Source organism: Dipodomys spectabilis, unplaced genomic scaffold (genome assembly GCF_019054845.1).
Source record: "Dipodomys spectabilis isolate Male_0828 unplaced genomic scaffold, ASM1905484v1 ptg000416l, whole genome shotgun sequence".
Taxonomy (NCBI): domain Eukaryota; kingdom Metazoa; phylum Chordata; class Mammalia; order Rodentia; family Heteromyidae; genus Dipodomys; species Dipodomys spectabilis.
In genome coordinates this window covers 953616-968458 of record NW_024871093.1, presented here as the reverse complement: position 1 = coordinate 968458, position 14843 = coordinate 953616, and the positions used below count along the sequence as shown (strand labels likewise).

Genomic DNA, 14843 nt, shown 5'->3' with positions numbered 1-14843 from the left:
TCTCTCCCCTCCCTCTCTCCTTCCTTCCCTCCCTCCCTCCCTTCCTCCCTGCCTGCCTGCCTGCCTTCCTTCCTTCCTTCCTTCCTATGCTGGTCCTAAGTCTCAGCTTTTTTCCTCAATATTAGCCCTCTACCACTTGATTGCAGCTCCACTTCTGGCTTCTGGTGATTGATTAAAGAGACAAATCTCACAGAATTTTCTGCCTAAACTGGCTTTGAATCTTCATCCTCAGATACCACCTTCCTGAGTAGCTAGGATTACAGGCTGAGCCACTAGCACCTGACACCATTCCTTCTTTTAAGTATTTTAAAAATTATATAACACCTGACACATGCAAAAGGATACATGACAAATGTAAATTATAAAGCATACTGATATAAAGCAGAGCTTTGAACTTGTCACCCAACTTCAGAATGAAAACTTAGCTGGATGTGATGGTGCATGCCTGTATTCCCAGCACTGCCGAGGTGGAGGTGAGGATCATGAGTTCAAGGCCAGCTCTGGCTACATTCAGCTTTCATTACTTGATAGGACCTCTGTGTACAAAATAGGAGGTTGGGACTGGGAAGGTGGCTCAGTGGTAGAGCACTTGCCTTGTATGCTCGAGGCCCTGGGTTCGATTCCTCAGCACCACATAAGAAAAAAGCCAGAAGTGGCGCTGTGGCTCAAGTGGTAGAGCGCTAGCCTTGAGCTGAAGAGCTGAGGGACAGCACCCAGGCCCAGAGTTCAGGCCCCATGACCGTACCCCCAAAAAAACCAAAAAAAACAAAAAACAAAATAGGAAGTTGCCCCTCACTGACATGGTATGGTGGAATTTTTCTCCTGTGTTCTTATCCAGGCTGCAGCTAGACTTCCACTTGCTTTCTGCTGTGCTTCAGCTTTAAAGCTTCTGGAAACCAAGGGCCAAATACTTGATCTTGGCCTTCCTGATCCCCTCTGGGCTTATGTCTTAAATGCTGTGGGTTTTGTGGGTTTTTCTTCTGGAGTTTCTCACTATTTCCCCTCCTTTCTTTTCTGTTTTAGCCATGCATCATCAAGATTAAAAACTTTTTTGATGCAGAAGATTATTACATTGTTTTGGAGTTGTAAGTAGCTGGCATTTTGAATTTATGTCTCTATGTAAGTGCTTAGAAGCCAGGAAAGAATTGAATACAGGCTTACTCCTTTTTCATGCAGGGGCCACTCACTGTCTATTTCTGTAGTGCTTAGGCCCACAGTGGGGGAAAAGAGAAAGTATGGGGGAGGGAAAGTTAATACCAATTCTAAAAGCCCTCTACTGTTTCCAGAGGCAGGGCGAAAGGAATTCTAGTCCTTGTGTCTCAGGCCTGGCTTCAAACTCCATCTCAGCTCATGGTGAGCTGACCACACACAGGCACATCACTTAGTTGCATTTTTTTTAGCATTAAATGTAGTGAATAATGGTCATAATGATGGTGTCATATGCAGACTCCTTGTGATGACCTCTATGTCCCTTTGTATTTGGTGTCACCACGATAGCTTCCTGCCTCATTCCTGGAAGTGACCCATCTTAATGTCTGTTCTGCATGAATCTGCAGAGTTTCTGGGAGTGGCTGTCGTGACAAGCAGGGAATGCTTTGTTTCTGGCTGGCAAATGGTAATCTGCTTTAACCATACAGATTGACCACTAAGATTCCATAGTCAACAATGTTGGGATGGAACCCAGGGCCTCCTGCATGTCAGGCAAGTGCTCTACCACTGAGCTTCATCCCCAGCCCCATTTGCTTGCCTCCATGACTGTTTTTACTTATATGTTAATTCCCGTCTGAGGGAATTTTCTTCCAGGAATAAATGGCCTGCTTTGTCCCTGTGTGTTTCAGGATGGAAGGAGGAGAGCTGTTTGACAGGGTGGTAGGGAATAAACGCCTGAGAGAAGCCACATGCAAACTATATTTTTACCAGATGCTCTTGGCGGTACAGGTAAGGGGAGTTCACAGTCTTTTTGACAATGTACTTTTTGTTAGGTGAATCACTCCAAGTTAGGTGGAAACTGAGGGCTTGGGGGTTAGAACACCGATCAGATGCCTTGTGTTTGTTCTGTCCTTGGGAAAAAAAAATCTTATCCATTTAACTCAGATGTCAAAGCCTTTGCTGTTGAAGTTAAGAGATAGAAAATGGGGTACCCGCTTTTTTTTTTTTTTTTTAGCCTTGAGCTGAAGAGCTGAGGGACAGCGCCCAGGACCAGAGTTAAAGCCCCACAACTGACAAAAAAATAACAAACAAAAGAAAAGCTCCCAGTTATCTACTAACCATAGAAGCTGCTATTTGGGGCTGGGAAGGTGGCTCAGTGGTAGAGCGCTTGCCTTGCATGCCCGAGGCCCTGGGTTTGATTCCTCAGCAACACATAAGCAAAAGAAGCTGGAGGTGGCGCTGTGTCTCAAGTGGTAGAGTGCTAGCCTTGAGCTGAAGAGCTGAAAGACAGCGCCCAGGCCCAGAGTTCAGGCCCCACGACCAGACCCATAAAAAAAATGAAAGAAAATGGGGTAGAGGAATAAACACATGACTCCTCTCTGTGGCTTGGAAGTGTTTCTGAAGGTCATTGTTTTTTGTTTTTTGCCAGTCCTGGGGTTTGCACTCAGGGCCTGGGCAGTGTCCCTGAGCTTCTTTTTGTGTCCCTGAGCTTCTTTTTTGCTCCAGGTTAGCACTCCACCACTTGAGCCACAGCACCACTTCTGGCTTTTTCTGTGTATGTGGTACTGAGGAATTGAACCCTGGGCTTCATGCATGCTAGGCAAGCACTCTACCACTAAGCCACATTCCCAGCCCAGGTTATTGATTATTGCACCTATCTGACCCTGTGGGAATCTTTTTAAGTCTGAGATCAGGAGCTGTGAGGACTGGAGGGCAAGGCTGAGAAGTTGGGGTGATTAGAATAGACCATTATTTACTATGTTGCCCATTCGAGGCCTGCCTGGCCTTGGACTTTCAATCTTCCTGTCTTAGTTTCCCTTAGTGCTGAGATTTCAGGTGTCCACTAGCACATCTGGCTCACATACACACACACACACACACACACACACACACACACACACACACACACACATACGTGTGTGTGTGTGTGTGTGTGTGTGTGTGTGTATCATTTTGATGGAATTTTACTGTTTATTTTGCTAAATATGTTACTCAAGCAAAATTTCTATTGAAATAGACATCTTTATTTCTACTGATATGAAAAGGTATGGGAGATATAAGGTTTCTTTTTTTTTTTTTTTGGTCCAGTCGTGGGCCTGAACTCTGGGCCTGGACGCTGTCCCTCAGCTCTTCAGCTCAAGGGTAGTGCTCTACCACTTGAGCCACAGCGCCACTTCCGGCTTTTTTCTTTTTACTTATGTGGTGCTGAGGAATTGAACTCAGGGCCTCAGGCATGCAAGGCAAGCACTCTACCACTGAGCCACCTTCCCAGCCCCAGATATAAGGTTTCTGATCCTAAGTTATTTTTTTTTTTCTGCTTTTTTTAAAAACAAGTTTTAAGAGAAAACATATTTGCACCAAGTGCCAATAGCTCACGCTGGTACTACTAGCTACTTAGGAGGCTGGGATATGAGGATTGCAATTCAAAGACAGTCTAGGTAGGAAAGTCCATGAAACTCTTATCTCCAATTAACTACCAAAAAGCTGAAAATGAAATTGTGGCTCAAGTGGTAAAGTGCTAGGCTTGAGCAAAAAAGTCTCAGGGATAGTGCTTAGGCCCTGAAGTTAAGCCTGAGGACTGGCACAAAAGACAAAACAAAAAAAAAAACTTCTCTATGATTTTGAAGAATGTGGTTGTACATAACACATCTGCAGTTCCACCCAGGCTATGATGTGTGTTGGCAACTGTCTCTACTCACATACCCACTGCATAAAGCTAAGGCTCACACCTCCCTTTCTGTGCAGTACCTTCATGAAAATGGCATTATACACCGAGACTTAAAGCCAGAGAATGTTCTACTGTCGTCTCAAGAAGAGCACTGTATTATCAAGGTAGGAAATTTATGTTCTTTTTGGTGCTGGTCCTGGCGCTTAAAATCAGGGACTGGGTGCTGTCTGTGAGTTTTTTGCTCAAGAACAGCACTCTACCACTTGAGTCACAGTTCCATTTCCTGCTTTTTGGAGATGATGGACTTTCCTGCATAGGCTGTCTTGGAAGCTCGATCCTTAGATCTCAGCCTCCTGAGTAGTTAGGATGACAGGTGTGAACCACTGGTACCCAGCTAGAAGGAATACTCTTTGTCAGGTTATAAAGAATAGTAGTAACTTGGAAAACCCAAGCCTTTAGACTCCTAGGCTCAGAGATTTTATTTTTTATTTTATTTTTGTCAATTGTGGGGTGTAAACTCTGGGCCTGCCTGCTGTCCCTCAGCTCTAAAGCTGTATCACTTGAGCCACAGCACCACTTCCAGTTTTCTGGTAGTTAATTGGATATAAGAGTCTCACGGACTTTCCTGCCCGGGCTGGCTTTGAATCGTGATCCTTAGATCTCAGCCTCCTGAATAGCTAGGATGACAGGTGTGAGCCACCTGTGCCTAGCTCAGAGATTTTATTTTATGTAACATTGACTTGTGATGACATTAATTTGTAGATTTCAGGTTAACTTGTATATGTGAACCAGGAAATCTACCTACTTGCGTATCTTTTGGGACTGGGCCACTCTGCTCATGTTTTCATTTTATGATGTTGTAATTTTAGATTACTGATTTTGGGCAGTCCAAGATTTTGGGAGAGACCTCTCTGATGAGAACTTTATGTGGTACCCCTACCTATCTGGCCCCTGAGGTTCTTCTTTCCGTTGGCACCACCGGGTATAACCGTGCTGTGGATTGTTGGAGTTTAGGAGTTATTCTTTTTGTCTGGTAAGAAAAGTTTTAGATTGTTTCACAGTCTGGTTGGATGTGATGAGTTGAAAACAATGAACATGTTCAGGTGGAGAGTTTGTGTTTGATGTTAGGTCACTTTGTGATCCTCAATTTAAAGAAAAAAATCTGATAATCATTATGCTTAAAAAGAAATCTATATATCTGAATGCCACTGAGAATGTCACTTGATTTCTTTTCCTTTCTCTCTCTACCAATATTAAGCCTTAGTGGGTATCCACCTTTCTCTGAGCATAAGACTCAAGTGTCACTGAAGGATCAGATCACCAGTGGAAAGTACACCTTCATTCCCGAAGTCTGGGCAGATGTCTCAGAGAAGGGTATGGATACAGAAGGGTTAAGAATTTATGGTTTACTAAAATGTGGGTGTTCTGTTGGTGGGAGTTTCTTTTCAAACCCTGGTGTTTTCTCCTGTCCATTTTGTTCTTAGTTTTTATTGTTACTTTTTGCACCATTTGAGAGATAGAGGAAATTATTTAAGAGTGTGGTCCAGAAGTCCTGGGTCTGCTCTTTCCAAGCTGGGTGACCTTTGGCAAGTTATTTAGCATCTCTTTTCTTCATTTCCAAAGAGGGCCACAATAACTTCTTACCTTAAAGGGTTTTTGTGAGGATTGAGTGTCATGCCCTCAGGTACCTCAAACGTATCAGATGTATAAAATAATAGTTTTTAGTGTAGCCTTTCCTTTGAGTGAGCAATATGTAAAACTTGGTTGTTTTTAGTTACCTTATATTTTATAATTTAATAGTGCAACCTTGGCTGGGGTCCCAGTGGCCCACACCTGTAATCCTAACTACTAAGGGGGCTGAGATTTCAGGATTGCCATTCAGAGCCAGCCTGGGTAGGAAAGTCTGAGACTCTTACCTCCAGTGAACTATCAAAAAGCCAGAAGAGGAGCTGTGCCTCAAGTGGTAGAGCATCACCCTTGAGCAGAAAAAGCTAAGGGATAGCACTAAGACCATTAGTTCAAGCCCAGTATAACACACACACACACACACACACACACACACACACACACACACATACACACACACACACATACACACACACACACACACACACACGCACACATGCATGCACGCACATGTGCAACAACCTTATAATGCTCTAAAGATGATTCAGACTAAATATCCAATCCTAAATGTCACATTCTATTCCATGTCATTGTGTTGAAAAATAATAATGTTCCAGTGTCCAAGCTACCCTACAGTTGCTGCTTGCTTGCTGGGGCAAGCCTGCAGTGCCAGGGAACTCTTTCTGGGGAGGGCTTCATAGATGTCCGGGAGAGTTTGTTGTGCATTCTGAGTCCTCAGAACAAAGTGGAAATTCAGCTTTTAATTAGTTTTCACTTGATTCTAGCAGCCTGATGGGAATCAGGGAGCTAAGAGGTTGTGATATCCAGCAGAGAGAGATGGGGAGTGTTATTGTCACTCCTGAATACGGACAGTAAGGAGGATTGGGGCTCTGGCCATGGAGTCTACTGACGACAGGATAGTAATCTTGAATCTTGTTGATGGAGTGTTTATATTCTTTTCACTCTCTTTTGCCCATTTTCTTTTTACTTTAGCTCTGGACCTTGTCAAGAAGTTGTTGGTTGTTGATCCAAAGGCACGGTTGACCACAGAAGAAGCCTTAAATCACCCATGGCTTCAGGTGGGTATTGGACAATGTGCCCACTGGTTTAAAACTGTCTGGGCAAGTTGAGGAAGGCTCTGCCACCTTGACATTGTTGAGTGTGTGTGTGTGTGTGTGTGTGTGTGTGTATGTGGCCAGCCTTCAACCTTTTCCACCATTACTGTGGTTTTCTGATGGACAACCTCATGTCATGATCACAGTCTCTCTGTCTCTGTCTCTGTCTCTGTCTGTCTGTCTGTCTGTCTGTCTGTCTGTGTCTCTCTCTCTCTCTTTTTGTGGGTCGTGGGGATTGAACTCTGGGTCTGGGCACTGTCCCTGAGCTCTTCAGCTCAAGGCCAGTGCTCTACCGCTTGAGCCACAGCACCACTTCACCAGTTTTCTGGTGGTTAATGGGTAATAAGAGTCTCACGGACTTCCCTGCCCGAGCTAGCTTTGAACTGTGATCCTTAGATCTCAGCCTCCTGAGTAGCTAGGATGATAGGTGTGAGCCACCAGTACCCACTGCAGGGATTTTTTTTTTGCCATGCCACGAGGTATGTTTTATTTTCATTATGCAGGCTGGTGGCTTGTGTCCATTTTTCAGGTGGCTCTTCCTCCACATCATGAGGTGACTCTGAGATGACCTGGGGCTGGAGGAGAGAGGGAGGGGGGGTGTTGGTGGTGGGAGGGGACCCTCTAGGTTCTTAGGAAATTTCACTCTGTTTTTCCTGTTTAATGGTCTCTTTGGTCGGCAGGGTGTTCTCCTGTGTTTTGGTTTTCTTCAGCTTGGCCTTATCAAAGCTGAACAGTTCGCAGTGACTCGCTCCGAACACAAGGTCTGGTGCTTCCACTCATGTTGCAGCAGCAAGAGACCTGCAGAGATCTTCCTTTTTTTTTTTTTTGGGTGGGTCATGGGGCCTGAACTCTGGGCCTGGATGCTGCCCCTCAGCTCTTCAGCTCAAGGCTAGTGCTCTACCATTAGAGCCACAGCGCCACTTCCGGCTTTTTTCTTTTTGCTTATGTGGTGCTGAGGAATTGAACCCAGGGCCTCATGCATGCAAGGCAAGCGCTCTACCACTGAGCCACCTTCCCAGCCCCCCCTGCAGAGATCTTTTGAGAGTTCTTTCTTCATCCCCCAGCTCAGGGCTTCCTGTCTTCATGATCCCCTTTTAACAGGTGGGGTGGGCCGGGCTGGGCTGCATTTCAGCCATCTTCAACTTTAAACAAAGGAAGCTGAGGCAGGGGCATGTGGAAGAGGGCAGCTTAGCCTCCCTGGGAAGAACTAAGTCCCAGTGAGTAGGTATAAAGGGCCCATTTCTTGTTCTTGGGGCATAAGAATGCCATTAGTGCAGGCTTTCCAAGTCTGCATTACCTCTGTGTTCCTCCTGGGAACCGTGGCTGACTGATGGTATACTGACTTTATTCAGAGCTGCTGGAGTGGGAAATCTTTTGTTGCTCTGTGAGGTTCATCTTTGGCTGTGGCATTAGCTACATTATCAGAAAACTTTTTCTGATGGATGTTTATCTTCTATTCTGCATGGCATGGTCCTCTCTGAACATCTTATGGTCTTTCTGTTTCTGATTGGGGGTGGGAGACTTAGGTACCTGGAGACAGAGGTTGTTACTTGGGATTACAGGTACAGATATCCCTTGTGCAGTTCCATCTCACCTCTGTGCCACTGATAGTATGGGAAGAATGTCCTCATTCTCTCTTCCAGCCCTCCATACCTAATAGTTTTTACTCAGACTAGCTCATGTTGAGAACTTCAAATCCTTAACAGAAAAACAAAACAAAACAAAAACCAGAAGAAAATGGGGTGTGGAGGGGCAGATATATGTGTTTTGGCTGTTGCTGTAGAAACAGCAGTCTCCCCCTGAAGAAATCTGTCATATTGATTTAGCATTCAATAGGCCACATAGATCTGAAACAGCAGGACCTTAGAGAAAATGAGTTTGGAACAAAGGGTGCCTTTGCGCGTGGGGATTTAATGTCACTGATGAAAAAAGAAACACTCCTCCTGGCTCTTTTTATGCGTCCTAATTGGAAAACTCTTGGGGTCCAACATGTAGAGATTGAGGAGCTGAGTTAGCTTTGAAAATGAAAACAACAACAACCACCACCAGGAGCTGGCCAGTTAAGCCTGGGAACAAGGTTTGTATTTGCCTGAAATTTATGAGCCAGCCTTAGCCTATGTTTCTTGTACTTTGTCTCTTGAGAGAGGATTTATTCACAACCATGGAAAGGTGATGTTCAACTATGCCACAGAGGTTCTGTATGAACACCCTTTTGTTCATGTTTTGTTTTCACAGGTACAGCAAAACTGAGTGGGGATGAGGATGCAGATCTGAAACATCTGTTGGTGATGGTTAGGTTTTATTTTGGGAAACTTCTGTGTTTTTAAGAAACTTAGTGGGGCTGGGAAGGTGGCTCAGTGGTAGAGCGCTTGCCTTGCATGCCTGAGGCCCTGGGTTCGATTCCTCAGCACCACATAAGCAAAAAGAAAAAAGCCGCAAGTGGCGCTGTGGCTCAAGTGGTAGAGTGCTAGCGTTGAGCTGAAGAGCTGAGGGACAGCGCCCAGGCCCAGAGTTCAGGCCCCAGGACTGGACCCCCCCAAAAAAAGAAACCTAGTGGTTTTGTAGATTTGGTACCAGTCTCCTTTTTGTCATGAACAATATCTTTGAGAATATCCCATGTGTCCTCCTTCTGTCTTATTTTTACTAAACTGGAGTTTTCTTTTCTGCTGGCCATTGAGGGATATTGTGAGTGGCTAGGTTGGGTCTGGGGTTTACCCCATAACTCACATTTCTAGTTATACTTTGTTTCCGAAGATGAGGGGAACTGCACCAGGTCACCTTTTGGAGTTTCCAAATGTACTTCCTTGAACCCTGAATCACTGAGTATTCGGGGGGGGGGGGGGGAAGGATCCATTCACATATATGGAGGCAGGAGTTCTCTTTGCCCACCCCATTCCTTTCCCACCTGTCTTCCTGAAGAATGAAACACCTGTTATGCTATGCCTTGGTCAATGTCACCCTTTCTCGTGCCTTCGAAGCCTTCTGGCAATAGGTGTAGCACCTGATGGGGAATTTTCTTAGGGTGCTGGGTTGGCTGATTGAATGACTCACTGGGGAGCTTCTGGAAGGACTCACACTGCCACGGCTATTGTGCCTCATACTTACTCTTGCCTCTTGGCTGTCAGCATCTGGGAGGCTGGTTGTTCCTCTTTTTTTTTTGTCTGTTGTGGGGCTTGAACTCTGGGCCTGAGCGCAGTCCCTCAGCTCTTTAGCTCAAGGCTAGCGCTCTACCACTTGAGCCACAGCGCCACTTCCGGTTTTCTGGTGGTTTATTGGAGATAAGAGTTTCACGGACTTTCTTGCCCAGGCTCTTTGAACTGCGATCCTCAGATCTCAGCCTCCTAAGTAGCTAGGATTACAAGCACCCGGCTTCTTCCTCTTTTTTTGTCAGTTGTGGGGCTTGAACTCAGGACTTGGATGCTGTTCCTGAGCTCTTTGCCTCAAGGATAGTGCTCTACCACTTGAGCCACAGCACCACTTCCAGTTTTTGAGTGGTTAATTGGAGATAAGCATCTCACAAGGACTTTTTTGCCCAGGCTGGTTTCAAACTGTGATACTCAGATCTCAGCCTCCTGAGTAGCTAGGATTACAGGCATGAGCCACCAGTGCCTGGCTCTAAATTCTATACCTCTAGAGTTTGTGGTTCTCTGCCCCACTGAAAGCTAAGGGTTTAATTCAGCAGGTGTGAGCAGCACTGACCACTCCTGACACTGCTCTGAGGAGGCAGAAGTGAGCAGCCATGGTTACTTCCTCCTCTTACTTAAGCAAGCGATGGAGATCTCAGCCTGCTTCCTTTCCTTCCAGTATACCCTATTGATGTTTTAAATTTCTTCACAGGATGAGGACATGAAGAAAAAGTTTCAGGACCTACTGGCTGAGGAAGATAAATTGATGGCTATATCCCAAGTCCTAATTGAGGTACTGTTCTCATGGCCATTGTGTAGAATAAGTTTAAAGAGTTGATAAGGAAGCCTGAAGGCTACAATGGTTCTCTCTCTCTCTCTCTCTCTCTCTCTCTCCCTCTCCCTCTCTCCCTCTCCCTCTCCCTCTCTCCTCTGTCTCCTCTCTTCCCCTTCCCTCTCCCCCTCTTTTGTGCTATTCTTGGGGCTTGACCTCAGGCTCTGGGTACTGTCCCTGAGCTTTTACACTTAAGGCTAGTGGTCTACCACTTGAGCTAAAGCTCTCTTCTGGCTTTTTTGGTAGTCACTGGAGAAAAGAGTTTCATAGCCTTTCCTGCCTGGGCTGGCTTCAAACTATGATCCTCAGATCTCAGCCTTCTGAGTAGCTAGGATTATAGATATGAACCACCAGTGCCCAGCTGACAATGGTTCTCTCGAGTAACCATTGCTTGCTTGCTTGCTTTCTCTCTCTCTCTTTCTTTCTATCTTTCTTCCTTTTTTTTTTTTATGGTTTTTTCTTTTGTGGAATTGAGGTTTGTCTCAAGATGCCTTGCTTGCTAGGCAAGTTATCTAGCACTTGAGACATGCTCACAACCTTTTTTGCTTTAGTTACTTTCTTTTTTTTCCCCTTGGTCCTGGGGGTTGAACTTGGGATCTGAGAGTTGTCCCTGGGCTCTGTTTGCTCAAGACTAGCCACTTTGAGCCACACACCCCCTTCTGGCTTTTTTGGTGATTAATTGGAGATAAGTCTGATGGACTTTCCTGCCCTGGCTGGCTTCAAACTATGATCCTCAGGTGTCACTGTCTTGACCAAAAAAAAGCATGATGTGGGGCTCTGAGTTTTTTTCTCTCTCTCTCTCTTTCCTTGGTATGTGTGTGTGTGTGTGTGTGTGTGTGTGTGTGTGTGTATCTGTGTGTCTGTCTGTCTGTGTTGATTAACTACACAGATGCTTTGCAGGTTAGGTTAGGATAAGGTTGCATCCTGATGCAACAGACCCTTGATTTCTTGGGTCTATGGCTCCCTGGACTGTCACTGAGGAAAGAAATGTACATGCTTAAGATTCATAGAGCTTCGTTCTAAACTGTAGATGCTTGATGCATTTTTCCCATAATGCCAAATAGCAGACTGGAGCATTATCACTTTAATCAGCACGTTCATTTTTTTTTTTACCTTGCTTTGGGGGAACCATGTGCTGTTTTTGAGGGGTGACTATTCACTCAGTTATTGACAAGAAAGCACTTAGGAGATCACACAATGATTTTAAACACAACTGATGATAACATGGGAATTTATTAATTTTTTTGTCGGTCATGAGGCCTGAACTCTGGGCCTGGGAGCTGTCCCTGAGCTCTTCATCTCAAGGTTAATGCTCTACCACTTGAGCCACAGCACCACTTCTGGCTTTTTTCTGTTTATGTGGTGCTGAGGAATTGAACCCAGGGCCTCATGTATGCAAGGCAAGCACTCTACCACGTTCTAAACCACCTTCCCAGCCTCAATTTTTGTTTGTGAAATTTCTTTCTTCTTTCTCTGTCTTTGTCTCTGTCTCTGTCTGTCTGTCTCTTTTTTGTTGGTTTTGGGCTTGGCCTCTGGGCCTGGGTACTGTCCCTGAGCTCTTCAGCTCAAGGCTAGGGCTCTACCACTTGAGTCACAGCACCACTTCTGGTTTTCTGGTGGTTAATTGGAGGTAAGAGTCTCATGGACTTTCCTGCCCAGGCTGGCTTCGAAAGATGATTATTCAACTAGATCCTATTAGCTAGGATTACAGGCGTGAGCCACTGGTACCTGGTTTTGTTCTCCTCCTCCTCCTCCTCCTTCCTCCTCTTCTTTCCTCCTTCTCCTTCCTCCTCTTTCCTCCCTTCTTCTTCCTTCCTTCTTCTCCTCTTCCTCCTCTTTCTTCTTCTTTCTTCTTCCTTCCTTCCTTCTTCCTTCCTTCCTTCTCCTCCTCCTCCTCTTCTTCCTCCTCTTCCCTCTTCTTTTTTTGTTTTTTTTGGGTCCGGTCATGGGGCCTGAACTCTGGCCTTGGCGCTGTCCCTCAGCTCTTCAGCTCAAGGCTAGTGCTCTACCACTTGAGCCATAGCACCACTTCCGGCTTTTTAAAAAAATTTTGTTTATGTGATGCTGAGGAATCGAACCCAGGGCCTCCTGCGTGCAAGGCAAGCGCTCTACCACTGAGCCACCTTCCCAGCCCTCTTCCCTCTTCTTCTGTGCTAGTCCTAGGACTTGAACTCAGAGCCTGGGCACTGTCCTTTAGCTTTTTTGCTCAAGATTAGTGCTGAGCCACATAAGCCACAACACTACTTCTGCTTTTTTGGTGATTAATTGGAGATAAGAGTCTCACAGACTTTCCTGTCCAGGATAGCTTTGAACTGAAATCCTCAGATCTCAGCCTCCTGAGTAGCTAGGATTACCGGTGTGAGCCACTGCTGCCAGCTTGAAATTTGTTTTATTAGAATTATTGGCCAAAACTGAATGCAATAAATTCTTGAATAAGGGGAGCTTTCTGTTATCTTAAGCTGAAATTACTATAAGCCAAAAATGCATTTAATATACATATGCCTGGAAAAAGATGTAGTTGTTTTTTGGGGGGTGTGGGGTGTGGTGGGGTATAGTAATCAGATTTGAACTCAGAGCCTTGTGCTTTCTAAGCAAGTACTCTTACCACTGAGCCATGTCTCCAGTCCTAGTTTTTGCTGGTTAGATAGGGTCTCATTTATCTTGGGCACAATCCACCTGTTTGGCTTCCTGGTAACAGGACTACTGGTGCATGTCACTGTATCCAGCTCTTAAGAAGGGGTCCTCATTTTTTGTCAGTTGTGGGGCTTGAACTCTGGGCCTGGGCGCTGTCCCTCAGCTCTTCAGCTCAAGGCTAGCTCTCTACCACTTTATCTATAGTGCCACTTCTGGTTTCCTGAGTGGTTTGTTGGAGATAAGAGTCTTATGGACTTTCCTGCCTGGGCTGACTTTGAACCATAATCCTCAGATCTCAGCCTCCTGAGTAGCTAGGAATACAGGTGTGGGCCACCAGCACCTGGTTTCTTTGTGTGTGAATGTGTGTGTGTATGTGCCTGTACTGGGGGTTGAACTCAGGGCCTCATACACTTGCTTAGCCTTTTTGCTCAAAGTTGGCACTTTACCACTTGAGCCACACATCTACTTCCAGCATTTTGCTGGTTAATTGGAGATAAGAGTCTTATAGATTTTCTAGCCTTGACTGGCCTTGAGCCTTAATCTTCAGATCTCAGCCACTTGAGTAGCTAGGATTGCAGGTGTGAACTATCAGTGCCCAGCTTGAAGGCATCTTGAGGACTTTTTTCAGCTTAGGTGGCTTTGAACCATAATCCCAGCCATCTCACAAGAGCGAGCCATTGGTGCCCAACTAAAAGATGTACATTCTTAGCTGGTTTCTATTATCTGGGTATTGCTTTCACACTGTCAGCAAATTATAGCCAACTGTCCATCATTACGTGGTTAGAAACCACAAGGGAGAGAAGTGTCAGATAAACATGTCTGGTCTAGAGGGATAGAGGGAGGATTCAGTTATCATGACGACTAGTAATTCTTGGTCCTAGGCATTTCACATGAAATGGCCTCAACTTCCTGGAAGCATATTGGAGAACTTGCATAGATTTTCTTTTGACTATTTCTCCCTTTTCTTTTATTCCTAGCCTTCCACTAGTCGAAAGCGACCCCTTGAAGGGGAAGCGGAGGATGCAGAGAGCACAAAGCGCCTGGCCATATGCACTGCTATGTCATAAACACTGATTTGAATGTGAAAGAAACAGACTTTCTTTCAGTCAGCTGTCATTTTTATTTTCTTGAGATTTTATTTTAATAGTTTTTATTTTAATTATGAGAATAACTTTTTTTCCCACAATCACTGATACATAATTAAAATCCCGACGGAACCTGCTCTTGCACTTCTGCTTGATGAAGAGTGCTGTCGTTTGAAAGTCCTGTCGTGTGCCTTTCATCTGGGATTTCTCCTTGGCTGTTGTTAACCAGGCTAGTACTTTGGGATATTTTTATACTATTAATGCTTAGCATAAATTCTAAAGCCTCTTTAGAAAGTCTCAACGAAAGAGACACAGAGATGGTGGGTGAGTTTGGTGTCTGGCTGCCAAAGATCCCATTTGATGGCAGGTATGTGCCGCACATATCACTAGCCAGGATTTTTTTTGTTTTTGTTTCTTTTAATCTTTTAAAAATTTTTTTCCTGTCCTGGAGCTTGAACTCAGAGCCTGAGCACTGTCCCCAGGCTTATTTTGCTCAAGCCTAGCACTCTACCACTTGAGCCACAGGCCATTTCCAGCGTTTTCTGTTTATGTGGTACTGAGGAATCAAACCCAGGGCTTTATGCATGCCAGGCAAACACTCTACCACTA

General features: G+C 45.1%; 1 protein-coding gene across 2 annotated transcripts in view; it reads left to right on the top strand.

Annotated features, from left to right (window-relative positions):
* The window catches only part of Chek2 (checkpoint kinase 2), a 32783-nt gene extending 18153 nt beyond the window's left edge, over nt 1-14630 (top strand). For both annotated transcript variants that reach the window (XM_042667643.1, XM_042667642.1), the window contains 8 exons: nt 1024-1085; nt 1839-1938; nt 3895-3981; nt 4687-4850; nt 5076-5191; nt 6437-6522; nt 10396-10476; nt 14127-14630. In XM_042667643.1, coding sequence (XP_042523577.1) covers nt 1024-1085; nt 1839-1938; nt 3895-3981; nt 4687-4850; nt 5076-5191; nt 6437-6522; nt 10396-10476; nt 14127-14216 — 786 coding nt within the window. In that variant the 3' untranslated portion in view covers nt 14217-14630. The remainder of the gene's footprint in view (nt 1-1023; nt 1086-1838; nt 1939-3894; nt 3982-4686; nt 4851-5075; nt 5192-6436; nt 6523-10395; nt 10477-14126) is intronic.
* The last annotated feature ends 213 nt before the right edge of the window (nt 14631-14843 follow it).